Source organism: Podarcis cretensis (genome assembly GCF_951804945.1).
Source record: "Podarcis cretensis genome assembly, chromosome: 6".
NCBI lineage: Eukaryota > Metazoa > Chordata > Lepidosauria > Squamata > Lacertidae > Podarcis > Podarcis cretensis.
The window spans coordinates 42,775,553-42,791,726 of record NC_137175.1 but is presented as its reverse complement, the minus strand read 5'-3'; the positions used below and the strand labels follow the sequence as shown (position 1 = coordinate 42,791,726).

The window sequence follows — 16,174 nt, the reverse complement described above, 5'->3', positions numbered from 1 at the left end:
TTCAAAGGATCAGAAAAGATAGCTCTTTGTTACTCCAGTCAATTTTACTCTGGCTGAGCTCCCTTTAGATATGCCTCAGTTTCTGATCTTTCCCCCGGGTTTAGCTGTGATCAGGTATGGTTGTCTTTTCTTTATAAGGAAATTTGTCCAGTCATATGAAAACCTAGATATTCTTGAGTTTCTGGTTCAGCACTTGAGTCTGTCTTTTTGGGCAGCACCATTGTCCTTTGGTGTTCTATATACAGCAAAGTACAGGTTTTGTGCTTCACAATGGCAGCATCACTTTTGCTCGTGCCTCCCCCCCCCCCCCCCCGCCTTTTGAAAAAAGTACTTTTTACATTTTTAAGAAGTTATAAAGCAGAGATACAATTCCAAGGAATGGTTTTAACGAGGCCATTATTTATGTACTGATGTCTTGTTCCATTTTAGCAAAGAGAATGATGCTCAAGGCAAAAAGCTGTCCCTTACCAATACATTTTTAAGTTTGATGTCTCTGTGAACCAGCCCCTGGCTGTGAAGAAATCGAATCCCTTCTACCACATCCAAGGCAATCTGCAATCTTATCTCCAATGTCAACTCAGCCTGAGGGGAAAGTGGGGGGAAAACCTTATTATCAATCCCTTAATGGGATTCACATCTATGGTTATTAGGCAGTGCTTCTTGCCTAAGCTGAAGCAACTCCAACAAAACAGATCCTTTAACATTGCTTCTTCCTTAAACAAGCGGGTCAGAGAGTAGTTCTGCTGCTATTGTCTTAATCCGTTCTACTGAAGCATACAGTTCTAGTCCCACAATGGTAGCCAGGATCAGGTGTTGTGTGCACTCTCTCGCTCTCTCTAATGAAATATATAACAATATAAAAAAAAATGCCTTTACAGTTGTACTTGTGATCAAACCATCAACCCTAGATTTTACCTGCTGCTAACAAAAAATGTAATAGGGCTGAGGTTGGGAGGTGAAGAAGAGACTATCTGATCTACCAATAGTCAGGAACAATGCAAAGGGAGCATAGCTGCCAAAACTTTAAAGCCAAATTATCAGAACATACTAGAATACTAAACTTATCAACTTATCTATGGATAGGCAGTTCACTGCCCAAGACAGTAGCTTCTGTATTCTCTAGAGACTCCAAGACTCCAAGAATGCAGAAGTATACAGTGGTGCCTCGCAAGACGAAAAGAATCCGTTCCGCAAGTCTCTTCGTCTTGCGGTTTTTTCGTCTTGCGAAGCAACCCTATTAGCGGATTAGCGGCTTAGCGGCTATTAGCGGCTTAGAAAAAGGGAGAAAAAAGCGAAAAAAATCGCAAGACTCGCAAGACGTTTTCGTCTTGCGAAGCAAGCCCATAGGGAAATTTGTCTTGTGAAGCGCCTCAAAAACAGAAAACCCTTTCGTCTAGCGGGTTTTTCGTCTTGCGAAGCATTTGTCTTGCGGGGCACCACTGTATTAGCTTGTAAGTTAAAAGACGTGTGGGGGGCGGAAACCTAGCACAGCCCAAAGAGGACTCAGCATCCTTACTAGCTTTCCGGAGCTATGGAATAGTGAAGGTGTCATGGTTTGGGGAGCGGGGGATAACAGGAGAAAATTGACCTGCTTGAACCTTTAACAACTTATAGTAGCCACGGTGGCAGTTTGGGTACATGAGTGAACCCCTCCTCACTGCAATACACAGGCTTCAGGAGGCAAAAGGAAATATGCCATTGCCTTTTATAACTCTAAAGTCTTCACCACCCTGTAATATACCATATTTTTCGCCCCATAGGGCGCACCTAGTTTTTTTGGGGGGAAATAAAGGGGAAAAAAATATTTTCCCCCTCCCAGGTGCGGGACTGGGTCGGGGGAAGCCCGAGCTTCCCCCGACCCCAGCCCCCAGAACAGGCAGCTCTCCGCAAGCCGTGGGAGCCCAGCGCAAAGTCGCACCAGGCTCCCATGGCTTGCGGAGAGCTGCGCGAAGCTCGAAGCCTGGGGCGCGCTGAGCTCAGCTTGCCCCAGGCTTTGGGATGCAGAGGAAGACCCTTCTGTTCCTCCTCCAGCTTCGCAGGACAAGCGCGTGGCTGAAGGGTCGCTGTGCAGTTCTCCCTCTCTGCGCAGCGCCTCTCCTTCGCAGGAGAGGTGCTGCGCAGAGAGGGAGAACTGCGCAGCGCCCTTCAAGCGAAGCTGGAGAAGGACAGGCGCCTCGCTGCGAAGCTGGAGGAGGAATAGGAGACCCTTCTGCTCCTCCTCCGGCTTTGCAGGACAGGCGCGTGGCTGAAGGGGCGCTGTGCAGTTCTCCCTCTCTGCGCAACACCTCTCCTGCGAAGGAGAGGCGCTGCGCGGAGAGGGAGAACTGTGCAGCGCCCTTCAAGCGAAGCTGGAGGTGGAACCGAAGAGGCAGCTGCCCTAGCTGCGCGTCACCTCTCCAGCTGTGAGAGGGTTGCGGGGCTATTCCTTAGCCCCGCACACTCTCTCCGGGCTGGAGAGGTGGCGCACGGATAAAGAGGCTGCTTCCACAGTCGGAAGAGGCTGCGCGCGGCTATGGCAATACCCCCACCTCCCGCAAAAGCCCCCAGGAGCCGCGCACCCTTTAAGGAGCACGCGGCTCCTGTGGGCTTTTCTACGAGGAGGGAGAAGGGACTGACTGGCCGCATCAGTCCCTTGTCCCTCCTGAGGAAAAGCCCGCAAGAGTCGCACGGAGCTTGTGTGCGGCTTTTGGGAGCTTTTCCTGCCTGTCTCCCCCCTGCATTCACCCCATAGGACACACACACACTCCCCTTCATTTTTGGAGGGGGAAAAGTGCGTCCTATAGGGTGAAAAATACGGTAGCAATGTAGAGCTAACCCAAGTGCATTAGCACTATATAACACAGTTGGGGAATATTTCAAGTGGGTAGGAAACAAAAAGCCTGCAAAAACCTCCCCTCCCACAAGAACCCCTATAGCCTTGCAAGGCTTGTGTTCCATGCTGGCTAGAGGCCTGAAAAGGAGTACTTGGTGTTATGAGTTGGCGATACTCTGCAACTTTTTTATTATCTCCACTAATTCAAGTATAATGAAAAGCACACTTGTGCATAGAAATGAAAAGCTACCAGAGATGAAGAAATATTTACACTGTCCATTTTCCATTTAATTGTTTTAATTCCTCACCTTTAATCCTGTATAGAGGTCTCTGTGCAATTGTTCCATTATCAGTAAAACAGCAATGCTGGAACCTCCACCATACCCATAATCTATCACTGATCCATGAAGATCTACCAACCGCTCATGCTTTGGTAAAGATCTGGAGAAAGATGCAGCACAAGAGTCAAGAATAATGGATTTATGTCTTCTAAGGAGATAAGGCATTTCCCCCCAGTCCCCTGTTCTACGAAAACATACAAGGCACACACCATTATTTCCAAATGACTATTCATGTTAACAGAATAACTGTGCAAGCTAGATACGCAATAGAAATGTGCAGTTTCAAGATATAGCAAGTACCAGCTTTCCCCAACTGCTGCACTTCCTAGGGTTTTTGAACTGCAACCTTCCTCATCCCAGGCTATTTACCATGCTAGCTGAGGCTGATGGGAGTTGTAGCCAATCATCGAGAGGGTGCCATATTGGAGAAGGATGACATAGGCAACCTAATTCTTCAGAGTATGAAGACAAGTATCAACTCAACATCGTTATTTTATATTGTCATGGTTTCAATCAAGGTGGTTCCAAATAGCCCTTTGTGCATACATGACAGGAATTTTGTGTCAGTCATCGGACTCTGTCAAACCACTGCTACAAAATATAGTTAAGCTGCCAGGTTAATGTGTGTTCATTACGGAAGAGCTTAATGCCACCTACCTCATATAGTGAAACTCAAGTGCAAGGTCATTCCAGTGCTTCTCATCTGGTGGAACAACAGATTTGAGGGCACAAGGGAAGTGGCCCCCCCAGGCATTGCACAAGTACACCACTCCATACTGCCCTCGGCCCAGCTCACGGCCTAGCTTTGGTTTACCTGAAATATAAGCACCTGCTTGTTAACTTGTTTTCTCTTTTTATTTTATTTTTAGCCAATTATTTTTTACTGATTTCCCATAATTTTTATTGTCAACGTGTTTTCTATGTCCCTCCCCAGTAGCATGAATTCCTCAGGATTCATTCCCTCGGTGTGTCTGGAACAGTACAGAACAAGTCTCATTGTTTCATAAGAAAATTCTGGAAAGTCATCAATAAAATGAGATGTGCAGACAAGGCACTGCTCACCATGTAACAAAACATCCTGTAAGGACCTGCTTTCCAGTGAGAGGCGGGCAAGACGAGGGGCATGGTCTTTTCGCACCTTCAACCAAAGATCTTCTGTCTTCTCCAGCCTGCCCGAGTGGCCAGCCTCTAGCTAACAAAACATAAGGCCAAATTTAAGTAAGGCTTTGGTGTCCTGCTGGTCACACCTAGAACTGAATTTCCAAAACCGGCTCCCCTATTTCTTCTTTGCTAAAGAATGAAACAGGTTCTCAGTTTAAAATGTTTGTTTTGTAGAATATTCATTTCCATGGATTATAGAATCACAGAATTCTAGAGCCGGAAGGGACCACAAGGGGCATCTAGTCCAACCCCCCTGCAGTGCAGGAATCTTTTTGCCCCAAACACCTGCATATTCATGTGATGATAGCCCATGGAGAATGTGCTAGGACATATTCTCTTTCTAAGCTGCTCTTCTGGGGAAAAGGCATATAACATTTTTTTCCTTGTGAATAAAACCTCTATAAACTACATGGATGGAATGCTGTGATAAATGTTCCCTTTGCAAAGCATTTCAGCTTGCTAGATGAAACAATTTCCCCTCTCCTCCTTTCACACACTGTTCTGTGGGTTCCCCAAACCCCGCAGAACCAATTTCAGAGGGTGTAAAGATGCACAGGAGGATTGGGGAGGAAAGCCTTATCGCACTAGTGGAAGCCGTTAGGTAAAGAGTTCATTAGGAGAATCCTGCCCTAAGATTTTCAGGTCACGTTATTTGACTATATTGCCCAACATGGGGCTTGAACTCACAACCCTGAGATTAAGAGTCTCATGTTCTACCAACGGAGCTATCCACAGCCCTTGTGTTGCCTCATTAGTTTAGCAAAACTATATAAAAAGGTGCAGTTTCCCATCAACAGAGGTTATAGTACCTAGGAAGGCAGAGAAAAGGCAGCACTCTCGACTTCTCCATAGGTTTTAGAGACCACTACTATAGCTAGCTTACTTAGTTCTTTAAAGCTCAACATGACACCGCCAAAAAAGGCACATTCTCAGGCACTTTTGTGAGCTGGAGAATGAACCCTATTGTGTGGACACTTCCACCTCTATCACCACTAAAATGCCCCTAGAAGAAGCAATTGCAATAATGACCCAATGGTCCTCCAGTCCCATAGAACAAGAACTGCTAGTGCTTTTATAGCCATTTTTGCCCGTCTTAAAAAGTCAGAAGAAACAGCAGAGCACCTGTGTGGCTTCTGCTTCTTCTTCCTTTTTTTGGTGGCAAGGAGTAGAGAGAGGATAGGCAGGCAATTGCCAATTATTTGAAAAATGGTTAAGTTTCATCTAAAGAGAACTGCGATGAACAACAATCCAACTGACCTGTCGCAGGGAAGCTGCAAAAGCATCATGAGAAATGTATAGTCTTGTTCGGAACTGGCTACAGATGCTCTTGGCCAGCCTTGATGCGCTGAGACTCTCAATAGCATCCTGAGCTACTTTCCTTTTCCACTCCGTGGTGATAGCTGGTGGGCTCACCCAAGTAATCCGCTGTATTATCTAATAAGACATATGTCTCATTGTCAAAACTCAAGCATTAAAAAGTCTACTTTCAGTTTCACCTGCCCAAGGTAGGGCATGTGATGGTATTTCTTCTCTCCGCAGCAACTTGCCATGTGCCCCCCAAACCTTCACAGGAGGGTTGTGAGAGAAGAATAGAAACAGCACACCCAGTTGTGTAAGTAAATTTCTGCTGTGCAAGCAGGTAGACATCATTAGATGTCACCCACCATACAGGCCAAATAACAAGAAAATCAGAATAATGGGGAATGAGCGAATGAGAATACAAGTTGTTTGTTTGCAACTGTGGTATAGGGTGATATTGCAGCATTTTTACCACATTCTTCAGCTGAAAATGCTCCCAAAGCCACTGACATTCAGTCAGTTTAAACAGGATGGCCTGCAGGTTTATAAAAACAAACCAGCATACATAAAAAAATACGACATACAAGGAAAAAGGAAGAGGAAAGGAGGAGGAAAAAAGCAAAACCATGTGCCAATTCTTAAACAGTAGTTCTTTATGGAGCTGGAATTTCAGCAGAGCTGATAGAATAAGCCCTGCTTATTCCAGCTTGCTGGAATGGCTGCTAACATGTCAGTTGAGGGAGAGAGAGACTCAAAGGATGGTACTGACAAAGGCAGATCTACCAAAGATAAGGTCCCATTACAGTTACTAGGAGAGAGCTTTTACTATCACAATATTTAATACCTGCTTGATTTGTTCCCATAGCATTCTAGATACTGTTGAACCGGAGTGAAAGGTGATCTCAACATTGTAGGCTGCATTCAGTATCTATAAGCAGAAAATATATAAAATAAGCCACTGAAAACTGAAGGAATTGCTTATTCGGTAGATTAAGCAAACTAATATAATACCTTAAAAGCAAGTGTCTTCATTTGTAATCTGGAAGAATTGCAATGAGCTCAAATTCTTTCCTTAAATTACAACTTAAAGCAAAAATCTGTTTGGCGCCATAACACAAAAGATATCAAATTATTTTACCAATTCACTTTGTCACCACTGATTACAGGCTACAGCCAACATTCTAGAAACTGATCTGCAATACGAGGTCAGTAATTTTGTGTTACTTTTACCTGCTTTAGATAGTTGCTTGTGATATGTACTGTAACATCTTGCTGAGATTTCTCCAGACTCTTCAGACATCTTTCCAGAGTTCCCACAAAGCTCTCCCGCAGATAGTCCACAGAATTTATCAACTTGTTGGCAACTGCTTGGTTTAACCGTGATATTATCAGTTCTTGGATTTGCTTAATGCAACATTTAACATCTCTGGAACTAATAGGCTCTCCATTTTCAGGAACTATAATATCTAGAGGGAACAGAAGGAAATCCAAGATTGAAAAGAAGCATAATTTCACAATTCTAGCATATTAGCAGCCACCCAGAACTAGTGTAAAGTAAATTTAATGACTAAAGTGCAATGAAAGCCTCACTAGCTGGACTGGATTGGTTCTGAAATATTGCAATAAATTAATCACTTTGATCCTTTGATGTCAATGGGGAGCTAAGCATTGGCTTACATCTTTCCAATTTAGTTCAGTGTGACAAGATATAATCTTATACCATGTACCTGGGAATAAGCCCCACGGAATGCGACAGGATTCACCTCTGAGTAGAAATATATAAAATTGTGCTGTTTTAAGTGTTTATACCCAGGTTGGGTCACACTTCTGATTACAGTTATAAAACTGTATTCAAGAGATGTTTACAAGCTTTTAAGACAATCAAATCTTGTTCACTTGGATACAAATATCTGCAAAGTTTGACATTTTAGATAAACACATTACGCTACTCTATGCTGACATTCTTTACAGATTATTGTGGGGGGAGGGAGAAATCTGATGAAGAATTTCACTATACAACGGCTTGCTCAGAGTTGAAGTGCATGCACGCAGCAGGTGAAAAAAGTTGAAAACAGAGGTAGCTGACCAACAGCCTCCAGTTCTTGTTGGACTAAACCCCTCGTCGTCTCTGACCACTGGCCATGCTGACTAATACTGATAGGAGTTGGAGTCCAACAACATTTTTAAGGCTTTTGGTTTTTCCGGAAATTACCTTTGAATTCCATATTAGCAGCATCTTCCAGCAGTTCTTCTTTCATGTTATTGAGAGTCTCAATGATCATGTCCTTCATCTCCTCTTGTTTGCGGTTAGCTATGAGCATCAGAGATTCATACAGCTCGTTCTCTTTTTTCCGTGTGTACTCTAGACGCTTTGGAGTGATCTGAAGGTCTCGTTGCATATCAAAGGCCTGGTTGATGAAAATGTCCAGGCAACGGCAGTGCACTAGGTTCAAGACGGTCGCTGCATCCACCAAGCGCTGCTGCAGCACCTGCCTGGAGAAAGTGCTAAGAAGACGGATCTTATCCGATTGTTCCACCAGCATGCTCTGGGCTTTGGCATCAGAGCTGGGAGCTCCACAGCTGCAATGGTTCGTACTAAGGTAGCCTAAATCCAGCAGCTGCCGGTAAAGGGACGACTTTTCATTCTCCGCATTCCGAGGGGATATCAGTTCAGCACCCAAATTTGGCACTTTGAAAAAGAAGACGGGCAGAGAGAATTTCTCTTTAATCTCCTGCAGTTCATTCACATCCAGCGTGGAGAGTTCTGCCTCACTGATAGCAAACGTGATGACTGGAAGGAAATGGTTCACGTATTCTCCCAAAGTGACTTCAGCTGACTGGAATCCCCGACAAGGAGCTACCACAATGTCCACTTCCTATAGGCAGCAAAAGCAATAGGATTTTAACATTAAGGCTGTAGCAACCCGAGCTTTGCAGGTGACACTCCACCCATTCTTCATCTACAACAAGAAACCTCCCCTACCAGCATTCAAGTGGAATTGGAGAAAGACACAAACCACTTACATGTTTCCTTTTGTTTTTAATGAAGAAATTCAGAAAATGCTTCTAAATGAGAAGAAGAAAAAATAATGTTTTCAGGGCTGCCTTTCCCAAATCTAGTGCCCTCAATATGTTTTGGATTCCCAGATCTCATGGCCAATTATCAGGGATGGTAAATTACATAACCCAAAAACAGTTGGAGGGGACTTGGGTCAGTAAGACGGGCAATTTTTAAAACCCTATGTGCAAAAGGCCCTTTTTTCATTCCTATGGGTTTTATCTTTTGTTTTTTAAACAAGTGTAAGCACAGTATAGTAGGAAATACCACTCCACCCCCACCCACCCCCTGGCAATGTACACAGAGCAAACAGGAAACCAGCAACAAGAATGTGACCTAATTCTTCTAGAACAGTGGTTCCCAACTGGTGGTCCCTGGACCCCTGGGAGTCTGCATAACCTACCCAGGTGGTCTGTGGCACCACTCACATAACAAAAACTATCACACAGATATCAAAACTTCCAAAGTAGGAGGGTCCATGGCTTGGCTTATGAAAAACAGGGTCCACGGTACTTAGCCAATCGGGAACTACTGCCTAGAAGGCTCTTCAGCGAAGCAACTGATCAGTGTTTTATACTCTCAGTGTGCCAGATAGTTAGGCCTAGATTTTAATGAGGCCATAAACCTGCATATATTCTACAACTCTACACCACTTCAGACAGCAGGATACAAGCTCATAATGGAAGGCTTTTCCGCAACACATTCTCCCAAACATCTACTTTTCTAAACAGAGGGAAGTTTCTGTACAGAGAAGCATCAGTCTAAGCAGTCATGTGCATTCTGAACTGGTACAACTGTGACATAGGTTTATGGTTATGGAAATTTAAGTAGGCAGATGATGTGGTAAAGCCAAGAGAAAAATTAAGAGATATTTAAGTGAGAATTAGGCCTTAGCCCCTCCTTGAATTCAAACACTTGCCAAGTCCATAACTTTTGAAATCCCCTCTGATGACTCCCATTCAATTAAGCTCTTTACACCATGCATTTGATATTCTGTAAATTGCCTTGTGCTCCTTTGATCCAGATATTTTTATAAGTACATGAACAGTTAAATGCTGTAATAGCTTCTGAGATACCCTTCCCGAGTCAGTTAATATCTGCTTGAGCTTTAAGATATACAGTATTATTTTACATCAGACCCAGCAATTCATTATACACAATCCTAGGCACACTCAGACCTCCAGTATGCTTCCCAGAAGAAACCAGGAGCATGTTAGGTATTTTTCTAGCTTGTCACAGCGTCTAATTTGAAGTATGTTCGATATTCTGGATAGAGAGCCAAGTAATAATAAATATGTTAAAAATAAGATCTATGCTATGAGTTATACACAAATTATGTCAGTTATGGCCAAGTATCCATGAGTACACATTTGTACAAAATTGACATCCTTGTGCCCTAAATTTCTGAGGGAACTGCTGCTTCAAATATCATCATCGCTTCTTAGGCCAGCCTTGCAGCCTTAAATTACCATTATGGAAACTTAACTAAGCAGATGAATTGGTAAAGGCATAAGGAAAATCAAGAGGCATCTTAGAGGGAAAGTTGTTTTAAGCACTCATGGGGTCTGGCACATTAATCTTTTCAATATCAACTAAACAGCAAACATTTAGATTCCCACAGAAAACTGCCAAAGCTGTAGCCAAGGCATGAGCAAGATCTGTCAACAGCTGACAGAGGAATTATGATAGAAGTTATAAAGCCACTACTAATTCACTACTAGGCTTAATTTTTTTAAAACAAAAAATCCTAGCAAGTTTCAGCTATTCCATGTATCGCTAGATCCTCCCAAATTCCCTTTCTGTTACTTCCAAAACAAACATTTAACATTGGTTTGCCTGTTGTGACTGTCATGGGACTCCCAAGCATGGAAACACAAAAACTGATGTGGTCAGACAAGAGTACAAGTTAAAGAGTAAAATTGGATGTGCAAATCAACATTCAGCATGCGAGATGACTCACGCTGATGGCAGTAAACAAAGGAGGAAACCAATGCTGTCTCTAGGAGACATAAAGGAGGGAAAAGTTAGAAAAGATATGTCTCAACTAATAAGAACAACTAATCTTGCTTAGGCAACAGTTAATGCCTTGCTGCTGGGTATTTTTCTGCTAGATAGCCTTTATCTGTGATTTCCTTCTAGTGCCTGCATCTCCTCACATAAGGCAGCAGAGATGTTATGCAAGAAGGTTTACCTTTAACAATAAACCCTCCAAGCTGGAAGCTCATTTTTGCAACTGACCTCTTTGAGTCTCTTCATTTCACTGAAGGGAAGTACGTCAATAATCGCATTTAAACATGATTTTGAGGTATCAAATTCAGTATGTACATTAAGTGAACTTTTTTAAAAAAACGTTCAATGTTTAGGCATGCGGCAGTGGCTTCAGAGGAAAATAATCATCTCTAGGGCTACAACGCTTAATAGATTAAACAATAATCAGAGACTGAATCAAAGATGCCTGATTAATCAAGCAGATTTATATTTAAACACAATGTCTATAGAGCAGCATTCAATTAGCTCATTCTGTAAGTGAACAAATTTCTCCTTGCTCAATGGAACTTCTCTTTCTCCTTCCTGCATGTTCCCCACTAAGCAAATCCATTCTGCAGGGTTGGAGAAACCCCTAGAACAGGTTTAGAGGGCACACGGAAGGTAGCTGTTGAGTCAAATGCCCCCAAATTGTTAAAAATAATAATATTAATCATCTTGAGCTTTAATTCAGAGCTAAAACCTTTGACAGACTTGAAGATAAAACATGCAATCCTGGTAGTCTAATTCTCTTTAAAGCAAAATGTTCAAACGTCCGTCATTACAGTTTGGTCTTGATGCCTGCCAAACAGAATTTCCTTAGCGCAATGTTTCAGTCATTTCATCTTACTCTAGATAGGTCAGCCTTACTTCATGATTCTATGCCCATGACATTCTTCCTGTATGCATAAATCTCTCACACATCTTTGTGCACATGTATACATATTTAGAAACAGCAGCTGGATAGTCTGTCTCCCAATAGTTGATTGTTCAGTCCACAACTCATAATAGGCAAGGAAGATTAACGTTTCTATTGACTGGGTAAAACCTGTTCCTTCCTCTTCCAAGAGAACCCAAGGTATGCATGGATGTCCAGAGACCAATCTAATACAGTGGTACCTTGGGTTACAGACGCTTCAGGTTACAGACACTTTAGGTTACAGACTCCGCTAACCCAGAATAGTACATCGGGTTAAGAACTTTGCTTCAGGATGAGAACAGAAATCGTGCTCCAGCGGCACGGCGGCAGCAGGAGGCCCCATTAACTAAAGTGGTCTTCAGGTTAAGAACAGTTTCAGGTTAAGAACGGACCTCCAGAACAAATTTAGTACTTAACCTGAGGTACCACTGTACTCAGCTGGTTTCACTCTGCTGAGTGCTGAAATGAGGCAAAAGGGAGAGGAAGACAGGGCTATTCTGAAACAGTAGAAATGTATGCTGTGCGACTAACACATGGACAGGAGAAGGCACAAGGCTCAGCCCATAGCGAAACAAAAAGTGCCTGGGGTTGAGGCTTGGCTTTTGCATCTTGAAGCAGCACACAGCAAAGGCCATTAGAAGAGAACACAGAAAGTGCAGTGTGCTTGCTCTCATTCCATTTTCTCTTGTAATTTATTTATTCTCCTTATTCCATGTAAGCTTTCTAAGCTTTCCTTTGAGTCAAAACTTTCTAGTAATTGGGTCCTGCATTCTTATGGAGTAAGAAACAGATCTGGCCAGCTGAAGTACAAGGGGGTGTCCCAACTCACCATAGGAGCAATGATCCATTCCAGTTCTTTGCAGATATCCTGAAAAGGTTCTGGAGAAGAACATAGAACATCAGGCTTCAGAGGAGCTTTTTTTTTCTGTCCCAGGGTGGATGGGATCAGAAACTAAAAGCTTAGTGGATGGCAGGTCAAAACTAGCTTGGAGGAAAAGCAGGGCAATGAAGGGCTATCCGAGAGCATCACATTTTCCTACATAGAAGGACACATCAATGATTCCTTGGTTGAATTTATATGAATTACATAATGAAACCCCACAAATATTAATGTATTAGAAGCTAAATGTTGCATAATTATATTGGGTCTTAAGCAAGCCCACACAGAGCTTGTCTGAGGCCCAAGACAGGAGTTTTGTTAGACTAAAGCTATGAACTCAAACAAAAAAGCAACCGGTCTGTGGCCGGCTTAGGCCTCTGAGGCCCAGGGCAAGTGAAGCTGGCTGCCCCCCACTCTGCACGGGCCTGGTCTTAAGTATGCCCTTAGCTTATTTTCTATTAATAAAATCAGGCGTAACAAAATTAGCAGGGAGCTAATGGTCAAAAATCAGTTAACTAGATGTTAAGGAATCTCCCATCCAGAGATATCCCATTTTATATATTATTCTGTAATTTATTCCAAAGAAACGCAGGTCTTTGAAATTATACCTAATGGAAAAAGAATGCACTATTATTAAATATATTTTCAAAACATCAAAATAGCTTTTAGTGATATTTGCAAGTATAATAACCACAATTTCCTTTTCTCTAATAATATTTTCTTGCTGGAAAGGTGTTAGAATCTGTAAATGGACCGGAAAGTGAACAAAATGTGAAGGCTTGCTTGCTGGAAGGATTGAAAAAGGCCTACCTAGAGTTGTCAAGACTTTTTAAAATAAGGTTGAACAAAGACAGATGAAACCAGCAACAAATCTGAAGCTTTAAAAAGGCAACAGGAATATACAGATAGGGGCTTTAATACATATTGCCTCTAATCTACAGATTATTTGCCTGCAACAGTCACACATAACAAATGGTCCTAGGCAGGGATGCACACCTACATCTGAATCATTGATGTATTAAAAAAGAAACTGCTTTAAACTATGGGCTTATCCTGCTAGATCGGCATACATTCATCGAAAGGTTTTAAGGAGAAGAATTTCAAGACGGTTTATATATGATAAATGATAAAAATGAAAAAGGAAGCACTTCAGAAAATACTTGAGTGGCTCTAAAAGAAGAGCAGACATTCACATATGGCAGGAATGGCTAATTAACAAAATGTTTTTTAAAAATGTGTTACAATAATGAGATACAGAATGCAGCATTTCCTATGAATGTAAAATATTCCCAATTGTGGATAACGTTTTGTGCTCCCAGACAGGCTGCTGAAGTAGCTGCTGAAATGAGATATGTGCAACACTAGATGCAGAAAGGGAGGTAACTTTCTTTTACACAGATAAGGGAAAAACCATTCTAAAACAACTGGGAGCAGCTCGCTGAATAAAAGGATAGAAGGAGAATGAAAATTCAGATACTGTACTATGAAACTGACATAAGTTCTGAAAAGCAGTTTAGTATTGCCACTTGGATACCAACTAGTTAATCTGAAGAGAATCAAAAGCTTAAGTTTATAACAGAGGTGCATATATCAATGGGGAAATAATTCTTAAATACAGAAATATGAGTGGGATGTGCAACAAAAAGCTGTTCTGTATCCTCAGCTCCTAACAGGATTCCAGAAAACCTGGAGTGGGGGGACAGAGAGACGAGAGACAAATTAAAGAGGACACCTTGTCTCTCCCACCCTAATGAAACTTTTCCCTACTGTTCAAGTGCTTTATTGATTCCCCTCCAGAATCTACACCTCCAGGACACAAGTTGTTGTTAGGGGCTTGAGCAGGCAAATCCACCTCTCCCCAGTTTTTTTCTCACCTCCTACTCCAACTACACACAATTACTCTCAGCATCTCCTGGTTCCTAGAGGCCACTGAACATACCTCAGTCCTTCAGCTATTTTAGTTTCACCCCTCAATTTATAAACTAGTATGTCTGCATACCAGGGGCATCAGAGCCATTCAGTAATCACTACTGTACAGTAATGTGGGCTGTCCCATTCCTCTACCAAACTGATAGGGACAGTGCTACTAAATATAGCATTAAAAAGAATGATGCCTCTATACATTTAGATTATATCAGTATGATCGTTAAATACAAAACTGTAACGTGGCAATATAAAAATTAGGACAAAAATGAAGTCAACAGACTAGTAGTCCAACAAAACTTGGGATGTTTTAACTATGGATTAGTCCTGCAAAATCATCTCCTTTGAAAGTACTGGATTCTCTTGTAGAACCTTTTAAACCTTTTAATTTTTTTGCTAACTTTCTTATTTGCTACTCATACTGGGCTCCCTTCCCTAAATGGAACTTACTATACTATTGGTAAAGTTAGATGCCCCACATGCAGCAGTATTAACTGAAATGAAGGAAGGGCTGGAGCGACAGAGTTCGTACAGATGTGAGAGAATCCTGACACAATAACTCTTTTATAAGTTCTTTCACTGATAATGGATTTAAGAGTCTGATAATTTCAAGCGATTGCTGTTGTGTTGTTTTATTTTCTTAATTCTAATATGTTTGGTACTGGTGGTATATAATAGTTGTTGCTCTTCAAACCAGATTTGAAATTACAGAATTCGACAATAAATTCTATTAATTTTACAACATGCATTATTATCCTGAAGACCAAGACTGAAATTTAAGTTGTTCATTTCCTTTACCTAGCTAGATGCCTCCTGCACATCTCTATGAGTGAGGTCTAACACAGTTCTCAATAAATATGCATAGAATATATTGACATTTTCAGAGGAGATCCAACATTGTTATGATTGGGTTCAACTTATGTTCAGGTTTAAATTATTTTATCTTTTATTTAAAACTTAACCGTCACTCTCCACAACGGTTTTCAGTGTATTCTAAGGCCACACTAAATTTCAATAGACTTAATTCAGACTCAAAATGTTGGCTCATGGTGGTCAATAAAATGTGTAAAACTAATTGCACAAGTGGATAAAGGAACGTTAGTATTACTCTTATTTCTATTTATGAATAACTTGGTAGGTGCCAGCCCTGTTAAAAATATTTCCATCTTCCGTCACACTTTCTGTCAGATCACATATTTGATTAATGAATACACTGTGAAAGATAGGTTATGTACACCACACAACAAACAGAATCTTTAACTATCAAACCACCTTCTTATCAATGCAAGAGATGCAAGAGAACCTGCCTGACAAACCGTCAGCCATCTTTTTGCATCTGATGAATGAGGCGTTTGTTTACAAAGGTCCATTTCTCAGTTCGTTAAGATTTGGAGGCTTACATAAAGCTGCCACTTATATCGTAAAGTGGAGTCTGGGATAGTGCTCAAATCTCATTCCAACTGGTTAATTCTTGCTTCTTGATTAGTCTGGCCTGCCTGACATAATTACTGCAATTGTATGGTGTGTATGGTGTATGGATTTTAACTTCCTGTGTCACACAGAGGGAATGGCTGTGTATAATTCCATCTAGACTGCCTTTCCTTTCTAGAGCTCCCAACGAAGTGAATTAGCATTTAGATTACTGTGCAGATGTGTTTCTTATTGGCAGCCACTAAATACTACAGTAGAAATGGAACCCATTTCCTATAGCCTTTCTACTTATTCTTCCTGATGCCATTATTTTACATAGTAAGAC

General features: G+C 41.8%; 1 protein-coding gene and 1 long non-coding RNA gene across 3 annotated transcripts in view; one reads left to right on the top strand and one right to left on the bottom strand.

The window, feature by feature from the left end:
* The window catches only part of DSTYK (dual serine/threonine and tyrosine protein kinase), a 38,325-nt gene that overhangs the window by 7,779 nt on the left and 14,372 nt on the right, over window positions 1-16,174 (bottom strand). The window contains exons 3-10 of the mRNA XM_079979058.1: window positions 7,826-8,489; window positions 6,844-7,079; window positions 6,458-6,541; window positions 5,572-5,748; window positions 4,216-4,345; window positions 3,811-3,967; window positions 3,121-3,253; window positions 469-582 (exon numbers count right to left, since the gene is read on the bottom strand). Coding sequence (XP_079835184.1) covers window positions 469-582; window positions 3,121-3,253; window positions 3,811-3,967; window positions 4,216-4,345; window positions 5,572-5,748; window positions 6,458-6,541; window positions 6,844-7,079; window positions 7,826-8,489 — 1,695 coding nt within the window. The remainder of the gene's footprint in view (window positions 1-468; window positions 583-3,120; window positions 3,254-3,810; window positions 3,968-4,215; window positions 4,346-5,571; window positions 5,749-6,457; window positions 6,542-6,843; window positions 7,080-7,825; window positions 8,490-16,174) is intronic.
* The window catches only part of LOC307218156, a 40,834-nt gene that overhangs the window by 14,437 nt on the left and 10,223 nt on the right, over window positions 1-16,174 (top strand). The window lies entirely within an intron of this gene.